The sequence below is a fragment of the Zootoca vivipara genome, chromosome 14 (genome assembly GCF_963506605.1).
Source record: "Zootoca vivipara chromosome 14, rZooViv1.1, whole genome shotgun sequence".
Taxonomy (NCBI): domain Eukaryota; kingdom Metazoa; phylum Chordata; class Lepidosauria; order Squamata; family Lacertidae; genus Zootoca; species Zootoca vivipara.
The window spans coordinates 24,106,858-24,128,952 of record NC_083289.1 but is presented as its reverse complement, the minus strand read 5'-3'; the positions used below and the strand labels follow the sequence as shown (position 1 = coordinate 24,128,952).

The 22,095-nt window shown below is 47.0% G+C and overlaps 1 protein-coding gene across 1 annotated transcript; it reads right to left on the bottom strand.

Annotated features, from left to right (window-relative positions):
* Window positions 1-6,413: 6,413 nt before the first annotated feature.
* On the bottom strand, window positions 6,414-21,617 carry FAM174B (family with sequence similarity 174 member B). The gene is made up of 3 exons (XM_035131744.2): window positions 21,053-21,617; window positions 10,845-10,976; window positions 6,414-7,472 (listed from the first exon to the last, which is right to left on the bottom strand). Exons 1-3 carry the CDS (start codon window positions 21,373-21,375, stop codon window positions 7,469-7,471), a joined length of 459 nt encoding a protein of 152 aa, XP_034987635.1. The 5' UTR covers window positions 21,376-21,617; the 3' UTR covers window positions 6,414-7,468.
* Between the last annotated feature and the right edge of the window lie 478 nt (window positions 21,618-22,095).

Sequence of the window (22,095 nt, the reverse complement as noted above, 5' to 3'; positions counted from 1 at the left end):
GAGCCGACTTCCGCTTTCCTCGCGCTCGCATCGGATGCGCTCTGCGGGAGCTCTGAGAAAAGCTCCGTGCACGAAGCTGCTGCCTAAGGGGTCTAGGGGCAACGCGAGGCTAAGCGACCCCCTAAAAGCCCTGGGGTGAACCAGGGCGAAACAATAGCCTGCAGCACGGCTGGAGGAGAAGCCCCTGAAGCCTAGATCTCCAATGCAAAGTGGGAGGAGAGAGAGGAGGAGAAAGAGAGACTGACGTGAGTGAGTGATAGCGACGCCAAGAGGTAAAAGAACAGACTCACAAGGAAGGCAAACCCCAGCCCAGCGGGCTGCTGCCTTTGCTGGTTCCCGCTCAGTCGGGGCTCGGCAAAAAATAAGGCACCCCCGAAAATAAGCCATAGGCTTATTTTCTTGAGTTAAAATTAATATAAGACATGTCTTAAAATATGAGAAACACGGTATTATATATATTATTTTCCAATAGGAAGGAACACCAATTGTCATCTAGTCCAATACAGGAATCACAGCTAAAGAACCCCTGATAGACCGCCATCCGATCTCCGTTTATAAACCTCCAGTGAGGATCTACTGCCTTTCAAAGTGGTCCGTTCCATTGTCAAACAGCTTACTGTCAGGTTCTTCCTACTGTTTAGCTGGAATATGCTTTCTTGTCGTTTGAATCTGTTTGTTCAGATCCTGCCCTCTGGAGCAACACAAAAGAGCCTCCTCCATTGTCCATGTGACAGCCCTTCAGATATTTGAAGACAGCTATCGTATCTCAAGTCTTCTATTTTCCAGATTAAATATATCCAGCTGCCTCAATTATTCCTCATAAGGCTTGGTTTCTAGACCCTTTATCAACCTTGGTTGCCCTCCTCTGAACACCTTCCAGCTTGTCAATATCCTTCTTAAACTGTAGTGCCCACAACTGGACACTGGACTCCAGGTGTGATCTGACCAAGGCAGAATAGAGCCTATTACAGTGGTACCTTCGGTTACAGACGCTTCAGGTTACAGACATTTCAGGTTACAGACTCCGCTAACCCAGAAATAGTACCTCAGATTCAGAACTTGGCTTCAGGATGAGAACAGAAATTGGGCTGTGAGAAATTGGGCTGTGGTGGTGCAGCAGCAGCGGGAGGCCCCATTGGCTACAGTGGTACCTCAGGTTAAGAACAGTTTCAGGTTAAGAACGAACTTCCAGAACGAATTAAGTTCTTAGCCCAAGGTACCACCAGGGCCGGCCCTACGCTAGTGTGTGCCTAAAAATGCATATATTAGCAAAAAAAAAAAAAGCATACCAAAGGCATGTTATTAAGGGAAATGGCTTTGCAAAAATGTTCATCAGAAATGTATACCCTAAAATGCTGGTGAATTTTCAAGAGGATTTTTTTTTCTTTTTTTAAAAGAAGAGCAAATAGCTACAGTGAAAAACTAAGAGAGCCGTAAGGGACATATCCATACATCCCCAAACTCTGCATGCCTAAGGGAGGGAGTGGTTAGCTCCAACCACTCAAGGCCCTCTAAAACCTGAAACCAGCACTGGGTCTTAAACATCAGTTTCCAGCTCTTAAGATGTCTGAATCCTGGCCCAGAAGAGAAGGCAGGGGAACTTGCAAGCGAAAGTAGATTTTCACCCAGAGACCAGAGCTCTTTTAGGGCCATTACCTGCATTCGTAAAGCAAAAAGCTTTTTCTTTCTGAATAATGAGAGACAGCAGGGGGAGAAAGAACCACACACCTCTGGGATCAAAGAGCTGAACCAGAGAGATTGGAAGGGCAACAAATCAGGGAAACCTGAGGCAGATAAGGCTTATTCCAGCTGTCAAAACAGTTTTGTCATGGGAAGGATCAGTGTGCAGGCTCAAATCCTTGCACTTAACTCCGAAACCTGGTTGGGAGAATTCCAGTGTTATGACTGAGCACTGATGTCATATTTAGAACATACGCTTGCATGGTGCCACCCCCGTTGCCCTCCAAAACCCACCTTTTTCATGAAGCTTGTGGTTTAACCTCTCAAGTCGTCATCAACCATTAAAGCAAAAGCCTGAACGCATCAGCTTTCATCCCTTGGTCATCATGATCTTTCCATCTCCTTCCTCTTTCAGTTTTGCTCATCTCCCTCTGGTGTCTTAGTTTAGATTCTAAGTGGGAAGGGAGGGTTAGCATTTTGCTGTTTTGTTTTAACCATTTATACGTTTTTATCCTGTATTTTATTCAGTGAACCGCCCTCAGATCTTATGCTTAAGGGTGGTACATATAAAATCATTGTCGTCAAGTACCTCGGACCAGGAATCGGCTTTCTTTTTAAGCTTACGTTCCTCAAATTTCAAACAAGCCTACCCAGACATATACATAGCTCTGTGTATTTGTTTTTAAAAGTTTTACTGCTTTTATCTGTGTTTTATTAGGTCCACTGCTTAGGTCACCTTTTGATTAAGCAGCCTGTAACTTTTTTCTAATGAGAATAAATAAAGCCAGGTAGGCTAACATAGATAGATAAATCATGAGCCTGACAATCTTGAACCCATTCGCCCTCACAAGCACCATCTCAAGTACAGTGGTACCTCGACTTACGAATAACTCGACTAACGAATGTTTCGAGTTACGAATGGAGTTCCGTCCGCCATTTTGGATGCAGTTTAGATATGATTTTTTCGACTTACGATTTTTTTAAAAAAAAATTCCCCATTGGCTTCGACTTACAAATTTTTCGACTTACGAAGGTCCGTTCAGAACGGATTAAATTCGTAAGTCGGGGTACCACTGTACGTAGGTATTTGCCATTTTCTGCATATGGAAGGGTGATCTTGAAGAAAAGGCAAGGTCTCAGGGCAAGGGCCAAGATCTTTCCGGGCATCTTGTCTGAGATGACAATTGTTAGTGTGAGCAAGGGAAGACTTGAGGGCAGATGTTCAGGGACTCACACAGCAGAATAGGGACCCAAACACAGCAGGATTGGCTTACTACAAGACCATCAAATCCAGAATCTCACCTAGCTGATGCTTGGGGTAGGGTTGAGGGGCCCACAGTCAGTGCCAATGCAGCAGCATTTAACCGTCACTGGTGAGCAAGGATTAAATCCCACTCAGTTTGTATATTCAAAAGACAAAAGTTGGCAGCAACTATGCCATCCAGATAAACATTTTTAAGGACAGGGGAACATGATCATCAGCTTTCTTCCCTCCAAGAAGGAGCTGACGTCACGGGTTTTCTCAAAACAGTCCTATTTTATTTGAAATCTGCCCCAAGAATAACATACACCCGTGGGCTGGAGGAGACATGGTCTTGTTCTCTGGATCCAGTCACATAAAGGACAGAAAGGCACAGCTATCAGGTCTGTATTGCACACTCCCCCAGCCTGAAGTCCTCCGAGACGTTTGGGACTACAACTCCCATCAGCCCCAGGGGTAATGGGAGCTGAAACTCAATGACACCCTGAGGTCCACGGGCTCCCCAGTCTCTGAGACAGACGAGCATGCAATTTCAAATCATAGTTTACCACTTCATTGAGAAGGCGGCAGAAAACCACACTTATCAGAGACCCTTGATGGCCATAACTTTTCATGGATCTCTTTTATAACAAAAGAAAGAAAAGCAGGAGATAAAATCACTCGTCACAACTGACTGCCAGAAAGCAAAATGGGCAATTCCCCCAAAGACATTGCAAGATGCTTAGAAGTCACTTCATGTTAATGAAATGGTTCACACGTGGCTATTAATTATTTCCAGAGATGGAAGGGGAGAATATGTGGTTAAGGCTGATGCCCACTATTCCAAATAACTAAAGACACAGTATTAACCCTCTCCCAGTTTTACAAAAGAAATCAAACATTTTCTGTACAGTTTTATGTGGGTCAACTGAAGTCTTCCATAACTCTTTAATGAAATAAACTTAAGAGAACATTTTCATCAGACATGATGCATGTATGTGTGTGAGTGAGAAATGTATAGCTTTGGGGAGAAATTTAGCTTGCCTGCCTGCCTGCATCTGCAACTGAAGATCAAAGGGTTTGGCTGACATCATTGTCAAAGGCTTGGGGGGGCAGCTGTCATCCTGTCCTAAAGGAGGTGGCCGGCTGCACCCTCCAAACACCTGGAATTTCAATAGCTGGTTTATACTTTCAGGAGACTCAAGAGATAAATAGCTTTGTCTGAATTACTGCAGTTAGCTGTGGGGTGGGGGGGATATGGAGAAGAAAGACACAAAGACTTATGTGTAATTATTTCAGATACAAATAATGCTACTTGCACACAGAGAACTAGCATTTGAGGGAAGGCTAGCCTTCTCTCTGATGTGCTAGCATTTTGTGCAGGGATTTCCCTACACACACACACACCGAGGCAGGAACACTCAAACATCCAACCCTCTCCACCTATAGCCTCAGATGGTAGCAGCCCAAGAAAAAATGGTTCTGCTTGATTCTGTCAGTGAAATAAATTGAACTTTAATATCCACAGCTGAGCATCTTTGAACGCTGCCTTGTGAACTTCTTAGGCAGGCCACTTTTCAAGCAGTGTGCTTTCCTTAAAAAAACGACACCACCATCCTGGCATTCTCCTAAAGTCCATTATATCTTGGGAAAGTGACCCAAACCGAATCAGGTGTCACTGAACCTTCAGGCTGGTAAAGTTTGAAGAAATGCCACATCATGAGCATTCTAGCAAAAATGACTTGCTCATCTTAGATGTACCTTCCAGGCTTAAAAGAAAACAGCACCAAGAACTCTTGGGTGCAGATTCCCGATAGTAGCCAGCAAACTCTATATACTACAAAGAGAGCAGGCAAGTTTCCTGGTCAGTTAACAGACTTTCTTGGACTTGCAAGATTCCAAGAAAACTTGAGGTCCAGCAACTTTAAATCCCACAATGAGCAATGCTGTTTCTCCCATAAGAGCATCCCATTTTGGACTGGGCTGGATCAATGCTTCGTTCTTGTACAAAACATGTGGAAGGTGCCAGATGGTGGAAGGCTGCCCCTTAGGGAGATATGGCTGAACCAAACCAATTCCATCTCTTGAAAATTGGAAATGTAGCAGAGGTTTCACAAACTGGAAATGACATCCAGCCACTTAGGTGGGCAGGATGACAATCGGAAGAAGCCATAAAGCCAAGCAGTGCATGGACACTGGATGCAAGGAGCCAAGGTAGGAGCCGATACTTAAAACCTTGCATCATTCCCCTCTGAAAAAGGGTGCTTTAGTAAAAACAGGTGGATCCAGTTGGAAATGGGCTTCATGCTCAATTAGATTTTATATACTGCAACAGGAAGGGGCAAATTTTCTATATGAGGAAGCATACGGTAATATCCTAAAAGTGTAAAGTCTCCCTGTAAGAACAATATTACTCCCGTGCAGGGCATCCCTAGGCTGAAGTATGTGCACTGCTGCTCTCTCTGCTTGCCCCCCCCAAAAAAAAATCACTGCCAGCCCAACCGGACCACCAGGCATCTTCCAAAAAACTCTTGCTACCACTTACAATTTCTGCAACTCCCACCTGCCAAGAACTCCACCTAGTTCCAAGCTATCAGGAAATCCTAAGAGTTGATGAGAGGTTTTTGGTTTCTGTGTGACAGCAAAGAAGCAAAAGGCAGGCGAGCCTCCTGTGGCTAGCCCTGAATATTTCTCAACCCACGTCCCAAGAAAAGGGCAGGTAAGTTCACTGGACAGAAGGCAGCAACACAGAGAGGATTAAAACAATCCCTTTCTCAAAGAGCAGCAGGTCTGTTAACGCTGACCTCTACTAAATGTCCAGTTCTGGGAACAGAACATCAAAAGAAGTCAGCATCCCTCCATGCCTCAAAATGAGGATGCAGAGGTTTAGATAATAGTAGCACCATAGTATAGGGTGAATGAGAGGCTGCTGGAACAGAAGACTGCAACCTGGGCTGCGGGAAATGTAGCCGAGAGAGGGAGGGTCATTGCAAAGGGGAATTGTTCTCTGCAGGCTGCTGTGCACAGAAGATGAAGTCTTTCAAAGAGACACGTGGTAGAACATGCAGTCGTGTTAACAATGGCAAGGGGGTAACTTGGCCTGTGCTGGAAAAGAGACCAGCTACAGTAGAACCTCGGTTCTCGAACCACTCCGTTCCCGAACGTTCCGGCTCCCGAACATTGAAAACCCGGAAGTGTTCCAGTTTTCGAACGTTCCTCGGAGCCCGAACGTCCGATGTGGCTTCCGATCTGCAAAAAGCCTAGCTGTCAGCCAATTGGAAGCCACACCTCGGAATTCAAACGTTTCGGATGTCGGACGTCCTTCCGGAACGGCTTACATTCGACTTCCAAGCTTCCACTGTATTTGGCTTTGTGTTACGTATGGCAAAAGCCGGACCCTGATCGACCAAAGTTGAAAACAATGTTAAAAATCATTTTGGTTGGTAACAAGAATATTTGACCAGGAGCACATGACAACGCAAATAAAGCAAAATTACCCTAATTGCTCTTTAATAGCCTCACTGCAGATTGTCGTGAAATACAATAAAGGAGGTGAGAGAGAGGTGACTCACAGGCAGAGGGAGACACAGACACAAAACAGCCCTCTTTGTAAGGCAGGAATGGGGAACCTGCAGTTCTCCAGAGGTTTCTGGCCTCCCTTTAGCTCCAGCCAGCACAGCCAACGGTCAGAACAATGTCCACAGGGTCACAGGTGAACACACACACACCCCGCAGTAAAGTTTTACTTCCTCTGGAATAGGGAAAGAGGAGCAAGGGGCTGCCAAAAATATCTTTCCTCTCCTCCTGAACTGGCTGGGTTTTCCTCCCCCTGCTTCTCAGAGTTTGCCGCCCCCAGAGGATTGTGGAGATACCCCCTTAAAGAGAAGGCAGAGAGCCTTATTGCAAGAGCAGATGATTAGTGCAATTGTTATCAGTAGTAGTAGCACGTCATCACAGCGGCCCACATCTCACCCACAAAAAGCAAAACACACACACATTCACACATCAATACACAGGTTCAGTCAATTCAGCAGAGTTTGCACAAGTCCTGAGCTTCCATGAGATGAGCAGAGGTTGCTGCCAGCCCAGAACCACATGATGCCAGGCGTTTTTAGGTGCAGTGGAGAACAACCATCCGTCCAAGTTTCTGAGCAGAGAGTTTGTTGGTTAGCCTGGGTGCCTTTGAACAAAACTGGCACTCCTAATAACTAGGACTCTGGGTTGGCCTACAAACCTAATCTGCAGTTTGTTGCAGGTAACCAAATCTGTAACAAAACAAAAAGAGAGAGGTTTTTTTTTCCAGTTGAAAAGCAGTCCAGAAGGAAAACCACCTCCAGTTCTTCCAACCTGGTAACCCAGGAACATAGTAGCATGCTCAGCTGTCTCCTGCCAAAATCCATCATAAATCATGTATATATATTTGGAACAGTGGAAAATTGTAAGTTTTGTTGACGCTATGATTCTGTCTTCCTTCTCCCCTCTGTTGCCAAGGTTCTTGCAAGGTTCTTGACAGGAGACCTCCATCCTGATGAGCCTTGTGCAACAGCCTCACCTGAAGAAAGAGAGGAAGAGAAATGAAATAATTAGCAATAGCAGAGAAATGTGTCTCATATACGGCAATGTAACAAGATGCAGGCCATCCTCACAAGACGGGCATGTGCCAACCTAGCCTTTGCTCTGAACCCATTTTGGGCAGCGGGCAACCAGCTTGGCTCTGTCAAGCAATGAGAAAAGGATCAGCTGAAGGGAGTTGCTCCCTAACATGCATGGGGGGGGGGTACTTTGCTCCCACTGCCAGTTACCTGAGACAGCCAAGTTAAAGGAAGGCACATTCTGGCATTGGACAAAGGAGTAAGTGTCCACTGGGATGCTGTGCCCCTTGCCTCCCAGGAAGAAGAACATAGCAAAGGGGAGCCCAAGGTGGTCCCAACCATCAGGCAAAGGAGGAACAGCTTCTCCAATGTTTGCTTTCCTCTGCCATCCTCATCCTTATTTCCTTAACATGCTGCATCTGTTAAATGGTGAGCCTGCATGCCAGGACTGTCTTCTCTCTTAATGTATGTACAGTGCTTAGAAACTTTATGTACTTTGATGTAAGTTAATAATAATAATAACAACAACAACAACAACAACAACAACAACAACAACAACAACACTTCAAAAACTAAAGGCAGAGAAAGACAGAAGTACTTCACAACACATTTGCCAAAGACAGAGGTATTTTGCAACACATTCACTATCCACAAATAGGCAAAAGGGGCAATGCCAGAGAAACAATACTGAGCATATATATTAGTGGAAGGAGGCACATCCAGAATGGCAACTCACAGAGAGACTCAGTGGGCAACCTCTCTGACAGGGCACTGAATGAACCTGTTCCATCTCTCTCTCTCTTTCAGGAGGGATGACTGCTGACCAAAAGGCGTGGCTGGTGCCTCCTAACCGAGGGAGGGGCTTCAGGGTCAGTAAGAGGCTTTAATACTTTCAATTTCTTTCTCCCAAAGTGTGCTAGCAGGTCTCTCGCAACACACTTTGGGGAACTACATGAAACAGCCCCAGGATCTGTCTCCTAATGGCACCCAGGGACATCACCCAAGCAAGATGGTTGCCTCAGAAAGAGCCTCCTCCCCTCTGCTCTTGGGCTGAAACAGTTCAATGATGGTGGAAAATTCAAGGCTGGCCATTGCAGTCTTGAGTAGTTGTCATTGTTAAATTATATTATTATTATTATTATTATTATTATTATTATTATTATTATTATTATTACAGCTTGGAGTTTAAGCATCTCAGCAAACTTGTCGTTCTTTCCTTCTCCTTGCCCCCACACCCCATTTTGGAATGACAATTATTCCTTCCAAGCAGGCAAGTCAGCCTGCTTGAGAGATAAATGTGTTCAAAAACAAGCTTCATACCCAACACAATCCACCTAGCAGTGTACAGAAAAGACCCTCCAGCTCTCACTTGCAAGACACCCAATTAAAAGCAACCTCCAGAGAACAGCACACACACACTCTCGAACAGCATAATGCTCGGCGTCTGTATGCAAAAGGGCATATGTGCATTGGAAAGGGGAGATATTCTATGGACGGGTATTGATCTAAGGGGGGCTTTATTATCAGAGGGAACAAAGGCACTCTGGAGATCCAGCTACGATGGAAAAGCATCCCAAGTTTTGATGAATTCAACTATCTCCTTTTGTACTGATCTACCGTCTTGCAGGGACCCAGGTGGCGCTGTGGTTAAACCACTGAGCCTAGGGCTTGCTGATCAGAAGGTTGGCGGTTCGAATCCCTGTGACGGGGTGAGCTCCCGTTGCTTGGTCCCAGCTCCTGCCAACCTAGCAGTTCGAAAGCACCTCAAAATGCAAGTAGATAAATAGGAACCGCTACAGCGGGAAGGTAAACGGCGTTTCCATGTGCTGCTCTGGTTTGCCAGAAGCGGCTTTGTCATGCTGGCCACATGACCTGGAAGCTATACGCCGGCTCCCTCGGCCAATAATGCGAGATGAGCGCGCAACCCCAGAGTCGGTCACGACTGGACCTAATGGTCAGGGGTCCCTTTACCTTTACCTTTACCGTCTTGCAAGGCAAGGGTTTGTTGAGAAACAGGCTTGTGTGGATGCAAAGCGCTGGCCATTGTCAACTGCACCAGTCCTTCTTGGACCTTTGTCAGGGACATTGAAATGCACATCAGACGACTGTGATGAGGCTCAAGCTACCTCCTACGGGAGGCGGCAGAGCAGCGGAGAGAACCTCACAGCCCTTCCAGCCAAAGGACACAGCCTTGCCATGATCCTCTGACTCAGAGGTTGCGTACCTTGCAGTACCTCTGTAACCCCCAACCTCGCTACAAAATAAGGTGAGTGTTCTTTAACTAGCCAGGCAGCTCTTCCAAGAAACACAGAGCCTACCACCCATCAAGTCTGGTCAGCCTACACGTAGGTTCAGCTCCATGCAGAAACCACTTCACTTGTAGCTGGCCTCGTGAGATGCTTTAGCATAGTACCCCAGGGTCCTGTTCTTTCTTGCCTACTCTCCACTTGGAGCCGATCCTGCCTGCTTCCCCTGCTAGCCAGAAGGCTTCAGTTGGCTCAGGATCCCTGCAGGGACAACATCTCCAGAAGCTGCCACAGCAGAGCTCCTCGGAGCTGTCCAAGGTCCTGTATGCTTTGTGCTTGACCCAGACTTACCGGTAACAGCTGCTTCCTAGGTGACCCGCAAGGACCCACAGAGCTGGAGAGGGTTACTCTTACTTTGCTCTTCATCACACGAGAAAGTTGGAAATGACTCCACCAAATACATTCCAGGCCTTGTTTGTAAAGGGGAGTGGCAGGGAACACACACAGATTTCCACCCCTGCCCACAACAAATCCAAAACCTGCAGTAGGCCAATACCTTTCTTAGGACCAACCGAACCCTCACAAAGTTGTGAGCAACTTTTCAAGTTCTCCAGAACTCTTCTTTGGTCTGCATTTTAAAAACAACAAAAAAGGAGGGCATCATATTGAAAGGCACCTAAGTCTGCAGCTTGTAACTAAACTAGAAGATGGGGTGCATGAACAGAGGCTCAGACTTTGTACCCAGTAGAGGCTGATCTAATTCAGGCAGCCTTTCCCTAAATTCCCACGCTGGTACCCTCTCCAGATGTTAATGACTCCAACCCTCATCAACCCCCAGACAGCACAGCCATATGATGTTGGGGCTGATGGGAATTGTATTCGATAACATCTGGAGTTTGGGGAAAGTTGTACTAATCAGATTCCACAAGTGCTAATAATGGTTGCTCTTCTTAGTTGGAGATCTCGTAGTGAAGTACTGTCCAATTTATTCATTTCTAAAAGGACCAACATAGATATCACACACCCCCTTTAAAAAAGTTCCACCCACTCACCCATATGTTTACACCGTCCTCCCCCTCTCCTTACCTATACTTTATATCAAACACTGTGGAATCTTCATCATCCTCATCATCTTCATTTAAGGGGGCCATTTCCACCCGTTCTGCTGGAGTTGTGATGATGTCATACTTGCGGGTTTTTTTCATCTTCCTGCCAGACCTAAAACAGCAAGGAAATTATATTGTTAGGTGTACACAGATATTGTGGAAACAAAACACTGACAATTTATTTAAACCCATCCAAATGGGAGTGGAGAGAAAGACGCAACAGACCCCTGCTACCAGGCCACTTTCCCAGCCACTCTCAGCTTCTCGTTGTTGCTCCAGCTAATACAGTCATACCTTGGCTCCCGAATGCCTTGTGATTCGAACATTTTGGCTCCCGAACGCCACAAACCCGGAAGATTGCGAACTTTTTTTATAAGCCGAATATCCGACGCGGCTGATGCAGCTTCCGCTTGAGTGCAGGAAGCTCCTGCAGCCAATCAGAAGCTTCGGCTTGGTTTTCAAACGTTTTCAAAAGGAACGGATTCCGTTCAAGAACCAAGGTACGAATGTATGAGAAAACACTTGTAGGCGGGGGGTGGGGGTGGGAATAGAGAGAGTACATCCTCGTGGGGATTTGAACCCAGATCTGCTTGCGTCAAGGCAAATTCTCTACTCACCAGATCACCACACTCTACTCATTCGACCACCTTTTGCAATTATGTTTGATTTATAAATACATGAACAGAGCATAGTGGGAAGTGATGGGATCCTCTTGCATTAGGTTAGCGCAACTACTAACCCTGTTGCAAATCCCTCAAAACAATTGCGTGCAGCCTCCAGGCTGCTTTCATTCCCACCTGTGTGGCCTTGTTGAAACTCAAACCGGAACTTGTCTCTAGATGCCTTCAGGCCAGATCCCATGAAGCTTCTCATGTCGAGAATATTTTGCCTCTTTGTTGGTCTGATTCAAGAGTTGCAATCCGGTATGGTTAAGAGTAGAGGTCAGCAAACTTTTTCAGCAAGGGGCCGGGTCCACTGTCCCTCAGACCTTGTGGTGGGCCGGACTATATTTTGGGGGGGAAATATGAACGAATTCCTATGCCCCACAAATAACCCAGAGATGCATTTTAAATAAAAGGACACATTCTACTCATGTAAAAACATGCTGATTCCCAGGCCGTCCGTGGGCCGGATTTAGAAGGCGATTGGGCTGCATCCGGCCCCCGGGCCTTAGTTTGGGGACCCCTGGTTAAGACTCTGATTATCTGGAGCCCGGTGTTCACACTTGAACAGGCTTTCATTTGCCTGGGTTGTAAAGACATGAATACTGTACTGCTAAGAAATTAGCGTGCCCCACCTTCCATAGCAGGGACCATCACTCTGCACCCCACCCTATCTGGGGCTGGCTATGCTGCATGACTTAAGGACTGTAATTGCCAGTGATTAAACAACTTGAGATCTGCTGCTTAATCTGCTCAGCTGCCATTGTAAAGACCTTCTTTGAAATTACTACCATGAACCACAAACATAACGAGCCGTTAAAAACCAATATAGCTTTTACAAGCCCATTTAGGAAGTGTCCACAAGATCACCCTATTTATTCCTGATTAATTAGTCCAGAACAAACACTACCCGCTAGGTATGATTGCTCCATCACTAACACTGATCAGAATTACTCCTCCCTGCCTTGGGATATGGATGATGATGAAGAAGAAGAAGAAGAGTTTGGATTTGATATCCCGCTTTATCACTACCCAAAGGAGTCTCAAAGCGGCTAACAATCTCCTTTCCCCTCCTCCCCCACAACAGACATCCTGTGAGGTGAGTGGGGCTGAGAGACTTCAGAGAAGTGTGACTAGCCCAAGGTCACCCAGCAGCTGCATGTGGAGGAGCGGAGACACAAACCCGGTTCCCCAGATTAGGAGTCTACCGCTCTTAACCACTACACCACACTGGCTCTCAATTAAAACAACAACTAAAACCAACAGACATGGTTTTACTTCTGTGCATTTTATAAAAACTTTTTTATTGCAAGGTACAGTGAAGGTGGGTTTTGTGATATTTTTTTAAAAGGGGAAAAAAAAGACTTCATCCAGACTTTCAAGCAGAAGGCCAGCCTCTGCACCCAAATAACATGCTGTGTAAACAAGCATTCCTCTGTTTATTCCTAGCTTCACCTCCCTCCCTTTTCTATTGCCCCTGCACTGAATTTTAAATTGCAAGCTACTTGGGGCAGGGACCTATCATCTTCCTGGGCCATGCACACTGCTAGTGCCATGTAATGGTATTATAACAGTAAGCTGCATGGGGCAACGGCCTGTCCTGTCATAGCTGCCAAGTTATCCCTTTTTTTAAGGGAAATTCCATTATGCTGAATTGGCTTCCTAACGAGAAAAGGGAAAACTTGGCAGCTATGTGTCCTGTTGCTGCATCACACATGCTGATGGCGCAATATAAATCATAGTAGTAGCAGCAGCAGGAACAGTTGTAGCAGTACTAAGGCTAGTTACAGGTAGGTAGCCGTGTTGGTCTGAGTTGAAACAAATTTAAAAAATTCCTTCAGTAGCACCTTAAAGACCAACTAAGTTTTTATTTTGGTATGAGCTTTCGTGTGCATTCACCCTTCTTCAGATATCCTTCGTATCTGAAGAAGTGTGCATGCACACAAAAGCCCATACAGTACTAAGGCTGTAAGAGAGCATGGGTACTCCTCTAGTACAAATGTTTGGCAAGGGATTATTAAAAGCCATCTTTCTCACCACCTCCCTGAATGACCTTGGCTTTCTCTCTTCAAGTGTCCCCCCCCCCTTAACTGGATGCTTAATCTTAGAGCTCAGCAAGAAGACAGCTAGGAGTGGGAGAAGGAGGGATGGATGGAGAGAGGTGGAGTCTGTGACCACTCTCACTTAGCCCTTTCCATTCACCAGCGGTGATTCTGACCAAGCACTCAGTCACATGAAGAACAGCTGCTCCCCATCACGCAAGAGGCTGCAATCACTCGCTGTCAGCTCGCCCGCTGCTTAGACTGCTCTTCAGCCTTTAATCTATTTTTAGCCAGGCAGCCGTCAGGATTAAAAGGATCCGCTCCTGACCCCGTGATCCCAAAACGTGGCCCCCTCCCACGCTGCGCCAGCAGCACCGCCACTCTTGAGAAGTGAGATTGGAGGAAGAAATGCGGTCCTAGATACTTGCAGCTGCAGGTCAATACGTTCATGAGGCGAAAGAAAAGGGGCGGGAGCAGGAGGCCCTATGTACACTGTCCCTTACCTGATGCCCTCGTGATCTTTTGGACTGTAACTCCCATCAGTCCCATCCAATACAGCTGTGCTGGTTGGGGGCCAATGGATGCTGGATGCCAACACATCTGGAGGGTACCAGGCTGGGAGAGCCGGCCCTACTCCATATTGAAAATAATTGTCCTCCGGCATGCACGCAACCCAGTATAATCGTGGGGAATTGCGTTGCCATTTCTCATTAAGCATAGACGTAAACTATGGAACTCTCTCCCACAGGAGGCAGTAATGGCTACCAACTTGGTTTCCTAGTTTCTGGAAACCATAGGAGAGGACAGTGGTCTTGTGCTCAGGTCCTGCTTGCAGGTTTCCTGCAGGCCACGGTGAGAACAGGATGCTGGACTGGATGGGCCACCGGCCTAATCCAGCAGGGTCTTCTTATATTCTTAATGATCCTATCACCCAGGGCTGGTGGAAGTTGGCGTGCAACAGAATCTGCAAGGCCGCAGGTTCCCCAACCCAAACAAATTAATCATGGAAGGGCCCCTGATGAATCTGGCACCAATTCAGAATAGGCTGCACATTGCTGGCCTTCGACATAAAGGTAAAGGTAAAGGGACCCCTGACCATTAGGTCCAGTCGTGACCGACTCTGGGGTTGCGCGCTCATCTCACATTATAGGCCGAGGGAGCCGGTGTATAGCTTCCAGGTCATGTGGCCAGCATGACAAAGCCGCTTCTGGAGAACCAGAGCAGCACATGGAAACGCCGTTTACCTTCCCGCTGTAGCGGTTCCTATTTATCTACTTGCATTTTGCCGTGCTTTCGAACTACTAGGTCGGCAGGAGCTGGGACCAAGCAACGGGAGCTCACCCCATCACAGGGATTCAAACCGCCAACCTTCTGATCAGCAAGCCCTAGGCTCTGTGGTTTAACCACAGCGCCACCTGGGTCCCTTATAGGGGGAAAGGACGATTCGCCTACCCCAAACTCCAAGGAAAGGCAACACACCAGGCACTTTTTGAGCAGGGCAAAATTTGAGAGTGCAACGTCGAGGGGAGGAACCCTGCCAGTACATTTTACTGCTTTTTACAAAGCCGTTCTCTTTCTGTGACATCGCTACGCCTTTTCACTCCTACACGCTGCTGAAGTGGGGTTAATTTGTGTAACCCTGCTAGAAAGCCACCGGCTAGTTAGTGTACAGATCCCATCCCATCATGGAGGGAACAATTTACCTTTCCACATTCCACATACCCAGTATATTCCTGTTGACAGGCCACAAAGGACCTGAGGCCAATACGCAGATTTCTGCAGGGCCATTACAGGTTGGGCAACACATCCAGCCTTTTGATACTGCATCCAGTTCTGGTCATGTGCACAATATTCTTGCTACACCTTGGCCATAATCACATGTAGCCGTTAGGCATGCAGAATATCCCTGAGCAGGGCTAGAAAAACACACACACTTTTTGGCTCAGTTTACTCAAGTGCAAGTTCCAAGTGTCTCAGTGACGTAAGTCACAAGACTGTCCACCTAACGTCCTCAAGTGGTACCATTCATGCTTTCAGGACCCTCCATGAAGCAACTATTTCCAGGGTTTCCTGGTGAATGAACGGTTGCTAAACTGGTTTAAGTCTGCATTATACTAAAGTGGTACCACGGTTTATGAACACAATTGGTTCCGGAAGTCTGTTCATAAACTGAAGCATTCATAAACTGAAGCAAACTTTCCCATTGAAAGTAATGGGAAGTGGATTAATCCATTCCAGATGGGTCCGCGGAGTACTCAACCTGAAGCGTACTTAACCCGAAGCATGGGTGCAATTAGTTCCAGAAGTCTGTTCATAAACTGAAGCGTTCATAAACTGAAGCGAACTTTCCCATTGAAAGTAATGGAAAGTGAATTTATCCATTCCAGTTGGGTCCGCGGTGTTTGTAAACCGAAAGTTCATAAACCGAGGTGTTCATAAACCGAGGTTCCACTGTATATCAACCTAAGGTAGCCTTGCCAATCAGTTTCACAAAATGAGCACTAGCCTAGTTTCTACTAGGCTGCTGGTTCCAAACACATACAGTATATCAATGTAACGATGGGTGTGGGTGTGTTGTGTGTGAAGGTTCCTTGCTTGATCACCTGGAGGAAATTCGTCTGTGCCACAGGTGAGCAGGCAAGTGGCTATTTGCAGGCTTCCTTTAGAGGAATCAAATTAACAGACTAGTCATCTCTCGGCCACAGCTCCATGATACAGCACTGGCTTTTCATGCAGAATTTGGCCCCAAATATCTCCAGGTAGAATTTTGAAAGCTGAATCCCTGGAGAATCACTGCCAGTCCATGCAAACAACCCTGAGGTACATCTGTCCTGGAAGAAGACAGCTTCCTATATTGTTACTGTTGTTCTTAGTTCAATTTATGAGTTGCTTCCAACAAAACTCTTGCAGTAACTTAGAAATGTTAACAATCCAATGTAAAATACACTGTTTAAAAACTTAACACAGACACAGGATTAGAAACTCAGGTAATGTATATTCCTGCGTATGACTACTTTTTAACCCAGGAAAATCTTCTCAAAAGTCGGGGGTCGTATTATACACTGGGTCGTATTTCTTATATGGTGAGTATATCCCAAACTCTATATTTTAATTGGAAAAGTTGGGGGTCGTCTTATACGCCGGAATATATGGTATAGAATCAGAGTTGGAAGAGACCACAAGGGCCATCCAGTCCAACCCCCTGCCAAGCAGGAAACACCATCAAAGCATTCCTGACAGATGGCTGTCAAGCCTCCGCTTAAAAGACCTCCAAAGGAGGAGACTCCACCACACTCCTTGGCAGTAAATTCCACTGCCGAACAGCTCTTACTGTCAGGAAGTTCTTCCTAATGTTCAGGAAGTTTCTTGTAGTTTGAATCCATTGCTCCGTGTCCGCTTCTCTGGAGCAGCAGAAAACAACCTTTCACCCTCTTCTATATGACATATTTTTATATATTTGAACATGACTATCATATCACCCCTTAACCTTCTCTTCTCCAGGCTAAACATACCCAGCTCCCTAAGCCGTTCCTCATAAGGCATCGTTTCCAGGCCTTTGACCATTTTGGTTGCCCTCTTCTGGACACGTTCCAGCTTGTCAGTATCCTTCTTGAACTGTGGTGCCCAGAACTGGACACAGTATTCCAGGTGAGGTCTGACCAGAGCGGTATATATAAGCTAGCCACCAAATGGCTCTTTAAACCAGGGTTACAGTCACCAAAACAGAATGTCTAGCTGCCATTTTAGGGCCAGACAGTTCAAAAGTTGTATTTTTCAGTATAACATTTTGGTTCCTGAAATTTGTCCTGATTGTGCAGATAAAATATCATGGATAGAATTCTACCAGATGTGTTGTTAGTGTGCGAAAACAGGCAAGATCTAATGGCACACACACACCTGGGCATGCACCTCCAGATGGTGGAGATGTCAGGCACCATCCTTGCACCCGGGGATCTTCACTTGGTTGCAAGTGGACAATAGCCAGGTGCAAAAATGTCCCTGGAAAATTCCAAATGCTGCAAAGAGGCGCTCATAAAACAAATAATTGTCAACCTAAAGGTTCTGCCATCACTTACAAAGCTGAAAACACTTAACGTCAGACCATTCACCCATTTAGCTTAGTAGTGTTTACTCTGAGTGATTTAGGAACAGGATCTTTCCCAACCCCACCTGGAGATAACAAGGATTGAACTTGGGATCTTATGCAGGCAAAGCAATTAATTATTCTGCCACTGAGCTATGGCCTTTCCCACCAACATCATACAAGCTTCCAACATTTAGCAATGGGGGTGGGGAACCAGAAGTGTAACCTTCAAAGGCCAGCTTCCTCGTCCCTTCCTCAACATTTCCTCACCCCCTCCATGACAACTGCACCTGCAGCACCTTCTTCTTTTTGACAACATGACAGGGAAATGACTCATACCAGAAAGACAGGTTCCCAGGAACACACCGATCATTGGCAGACCAGGACGTTTTAACTCTGTGTACTTAAAAACTGCTCCTCATTTTTGCCTCCAAAGCACTAAAGGCAGTTCCAACTATTGTTTTCCTCCACCAAGAGGAATTCCTGTTGGGAGAGGCAGGATCCTCTTTTCAGGAAAGACACATGACCAGCTTTCAGAAATATTTGCAAGCAGTGTAACCTTTGGTCACAGTTCCATCCTGCAGAGAGAGAGAAAATCCACAAAGACAAGCAAGCCTGATGTGGCATCAGGGGAACACAGTTCGGTGCGATAGGGGACATGTTTTGAACGCAGACAGTCATACATACAATTCCCAATCGTTCCCGTTGAAGAAGGACCAGGTAGCTGTTAGTGGGAAAGATCTCTGCTAGAGATTCTTGGGAGTCACCGCCAACACTGAGCCAAAGGCAAATAGTCTGATCCTTTTACCACAGGTTCTGATACCCCTAGTCCTCTGTACCATCAGAAGAGAGACCGCAAGGAAGGCCTTAGCTCAGTGGCAAAACATCCCAGGTTCAATCCCCAGCATCTTCTGGCAGGGCCTGAGAAACACCCTTGTCTGAAACCCTAGAACAGGGTTTCCCAAACTTGGGTCTCCAGTTGTTTTGGGACTACAAATCCCATCATCCTGAGCTAGTCAGGGATGGTGGGAATTGTAGTCCAAAAACAGACTCAAGTTTGGGAAACCCTGCCCTAGAAAGTCCTTGCTGCCAGTCAGTGTAGCCAGTATTGAGCTAGATGGACCAATGGTCTGATTCAGCATGAGAACCTAAGAAATGGCTTGCGGGATCAGGCCAAAGCCCCACTTAGCGCTGCACTTGCTCCAGTTTACTACTGGAAGTGCGAGGTTTTCAAGTGTGCAAACAGTGGGAGGCGGTTCAGGTGAGGCTGTCACGGGGCTCCTTATCTCTGCATTGGAAGTGACTTTTCCTATACTGTTCAAAAAGTCAACGAAGAATGGTCAATATTCAAAGAATACCGTATCTCAAAAATTATATGGACAATGCAAGTCTCCTGGCAGACATAGATTAAATCTTGTAAATAAAGAGAAGGTTTAGTACCACTCGTGACATGCGTATAGAGATATGATTGGTAACAAAGCTCAAGGAGAATGAGAAAAGGTCTACTTTTTGTGGTGTAAATGCTGGATTGTAGGTATGTTGGGTATTTAATGTTTGTTTGTTTGTATGTATGCAATATGTGGTTGGTATGTGTATAGTTTAATGTAAATTAATGTATAACAAGAATAAAGTTTTTTTTTTTAAAAAAAAAAAGGAAGTGACTTTTCCTTACTGCCATTCCCCAGGGAAAATCTGCCAGAAAAAGGTCGGGGGCAGCTTGCACCTTGTGTAAACTCTGCTCAAGAAACTACGATTCAATTATGAGAAAGATACAACTCTGATAGGTCTTTTCAAAACATGCACACACATGTACAGCAAAGCTTGCAAAAGGCAGAGAACATCCCTCCAAAACATGGAGGGTCCAGTAAAGATGGGGAGCAAAGAAGACCCCTGAAAGTGGAATCCTACTTCCACCCCACCCCCACCCCACGTTTAAAGAAATGCAGTTTTCATGGTAGATATGAAAAGAGATGGGGGAATAGGCAAGTCACTCTCAGCTGGAACATGGTAATAATACAGCCCAGCTTTCTTACAAGGGTTGCAACAAGGTTTACCGAGTTAGTATGGGTAGGACATGGGTAGGCAAACTAAGGCCTGGGGGCCGGATCCGGCCCAATCACCTTCTAAATCCGGCGCGCAGACGGTCCAGGCATCAGCATGTTTTTGCATGAGTAGAACGTGTCCTTTTATTTAAAATTCATCTCTGGGTTATTTGTGGGGCATAGGAATTCATTCATTTCCCCCCACAAAATATAGTACGGCCCTGCACAAGGTCTGAGGGACAGTGGACCAGCCCCCCTGCTGAAAAAGTTTGCTGACCCCTGGTACAGTATAGGACAGCCTATTCTGCAATGGGTTTCCCCCCCTTAATGTTAAGAATAAGACTTCTGAAAATGCAGGTTTCTATGAGCAACTTCCAACTCTAAGGGAATAGTACAATAAATCAGCCCTCCAGATGTTGTTGGACTACAACCTCTATTATCCCTGACCATTTGCCATGCTGTCTGGGGTTGATGGGAGTTGTAGTCCAATATCTGCAGGCACTAGGTTGAAGAACCCTACAAGTAAATATCAGAGCAAAGCAGTTTGGACATGCTAAAGCACTTGTGCCAATACTGACTAGTCTTTTAAGAAACAAAGTTATTTCAGAATGAGCCCCAACCCTTACAACAGGAGAATAATGAATACTGACCTACCTTACAGGGCTGTTGTGAAGATTACCGATTTGATGTACATGAAGCACATTAAGGCTGCAATCCACCATAAACTTGTTTAAGAATAAGCCCCGCTGAAGGTGGCGGGGTTTGCTTCTGAGTAAGCATGTAGAGGATTGTACTGTAAATACTTTTTTTTAAAGGGCAGGGCATTATTTAACTAGGAAGTACGATTGGCAAGCAACTAAAGGAGCAACCATTTATCTCTGAGCCGATTTGTAATATAGTGGTCAACTGATACTAGCCTACCTTTCTGAATCATCATAAAGATTACCAAGGTAATTTATTCACTTGAGATTTATATCCGCCTTTTGCCAGAAGATCATAGGGAAACAAAAGCAGTTTACAGGAGCAACATGAAACATGCACATCTCGCCCATTCCAAAGAATGTGCAATCTGATAAAAGACATTTCTAATGTGCACGAAGTACTCTGGGAGTGCCATACAATGCCTCCAATTGTCCTGCCGCCTTTAGATGCCACCCTCCCAATCCGGCCCACCATCACCACCCCCTTGCTGAAGGGTGCCAAAGAACCAAGCTGGGCTGGGTGCGGGTGCGGGGCTCCTCCTGCGCCCCCTGCAGCCTCCCAACCCAGCAGGCTCGCCGGCCGCTCCAGTTCTGCGTTGCAAAAGGCAGAGGAGCCGCGGGCGGCGGAAGCAGCTGGCAACCCCGCCAACTACGCACCTGAGGACGCGGAGGAGCAGGCAGGCGATGAGCCCGACGCTGGCGGCGCAAGCCCCGATAACGGCGGCCTTGAGCACAGGCAAGTCCCGCAGCAGAGCCCACATGGGGCTCCGCTGGGCGCCCTCGCTGCGGTTCCCGGCCGGCGGCTCCGATAGCCCCAGCCGGCTGCTGTTGGAGCTGGAGCCCGAGGAGGAGGCAGCGGCAGTGGCGACAATGGGCGGAGGAGCCACGGCGGCCAAGGCGGGCAGGACGAGCAGGAGCGAGAGCCAGAGCAGGGCCGCCACGGCGCCCGGTGCCGCCGCCGCCGGGAAGGTGCGCGTCATCGTGGCCGGGAGAGGAGCAGGCAGAGGCGGACTCAGCTGTTGGCCGGCTCCGCTGCGCGTCCTTCCCTCCTCGCTTCCGCCTGCTGCCCGGTCTCCCACCGCTTCTCCTCCCCGATGAGCCGGATCAGGGCACGCGAAGGGGCGGGCAGAGGAGGAGCCGCGGCCAGGAAGGAGAGGGCAGCAGATGGGCCTGGCCGCCAAGAGGGCCCCTGCGCAAGTGCAGAGGGCTTCCGCCGCGCTCCTTCCAGCCTCACGGCACGGAGAGGCAAAGGCTGCCAGATCCAGAATTGCCCCTCCCCCCCCTCCGTCATGGTTTCTCCCCCCCCCCTTTTTTTAAAAGTAGAGCACCCAAAGGTGAGCGCCACCACCCTGGGCAATATTTAAGGGTGCGGTGAGGGAGGAGACGGGGTTAATGGCAACCCGATCCTATGCGGTTCCCAATCCGCTCCCAAGCAAGTATTGGATCGCCAGGATCGCCCTCCCTTCAAGGCCTGAGCTCATTAAATGGGCTAATCCCAGAGTCACTGTTATTACTACCACGTTTATATCCCACCTTTCCTGCAAGGAGCATGCTGCCTCTCCATATTATCCGCACAACGACCCTGTGAGGTGGGCTAGGCTGAGAGGCAGTGCGTAGTCCAAGGGAACCCAGTGAGCTTCGCAGCTTGGGGCAGGGGTGCAGGGATTTAGTCTCCCAGGTCCTAGTCCAACACACTCGAT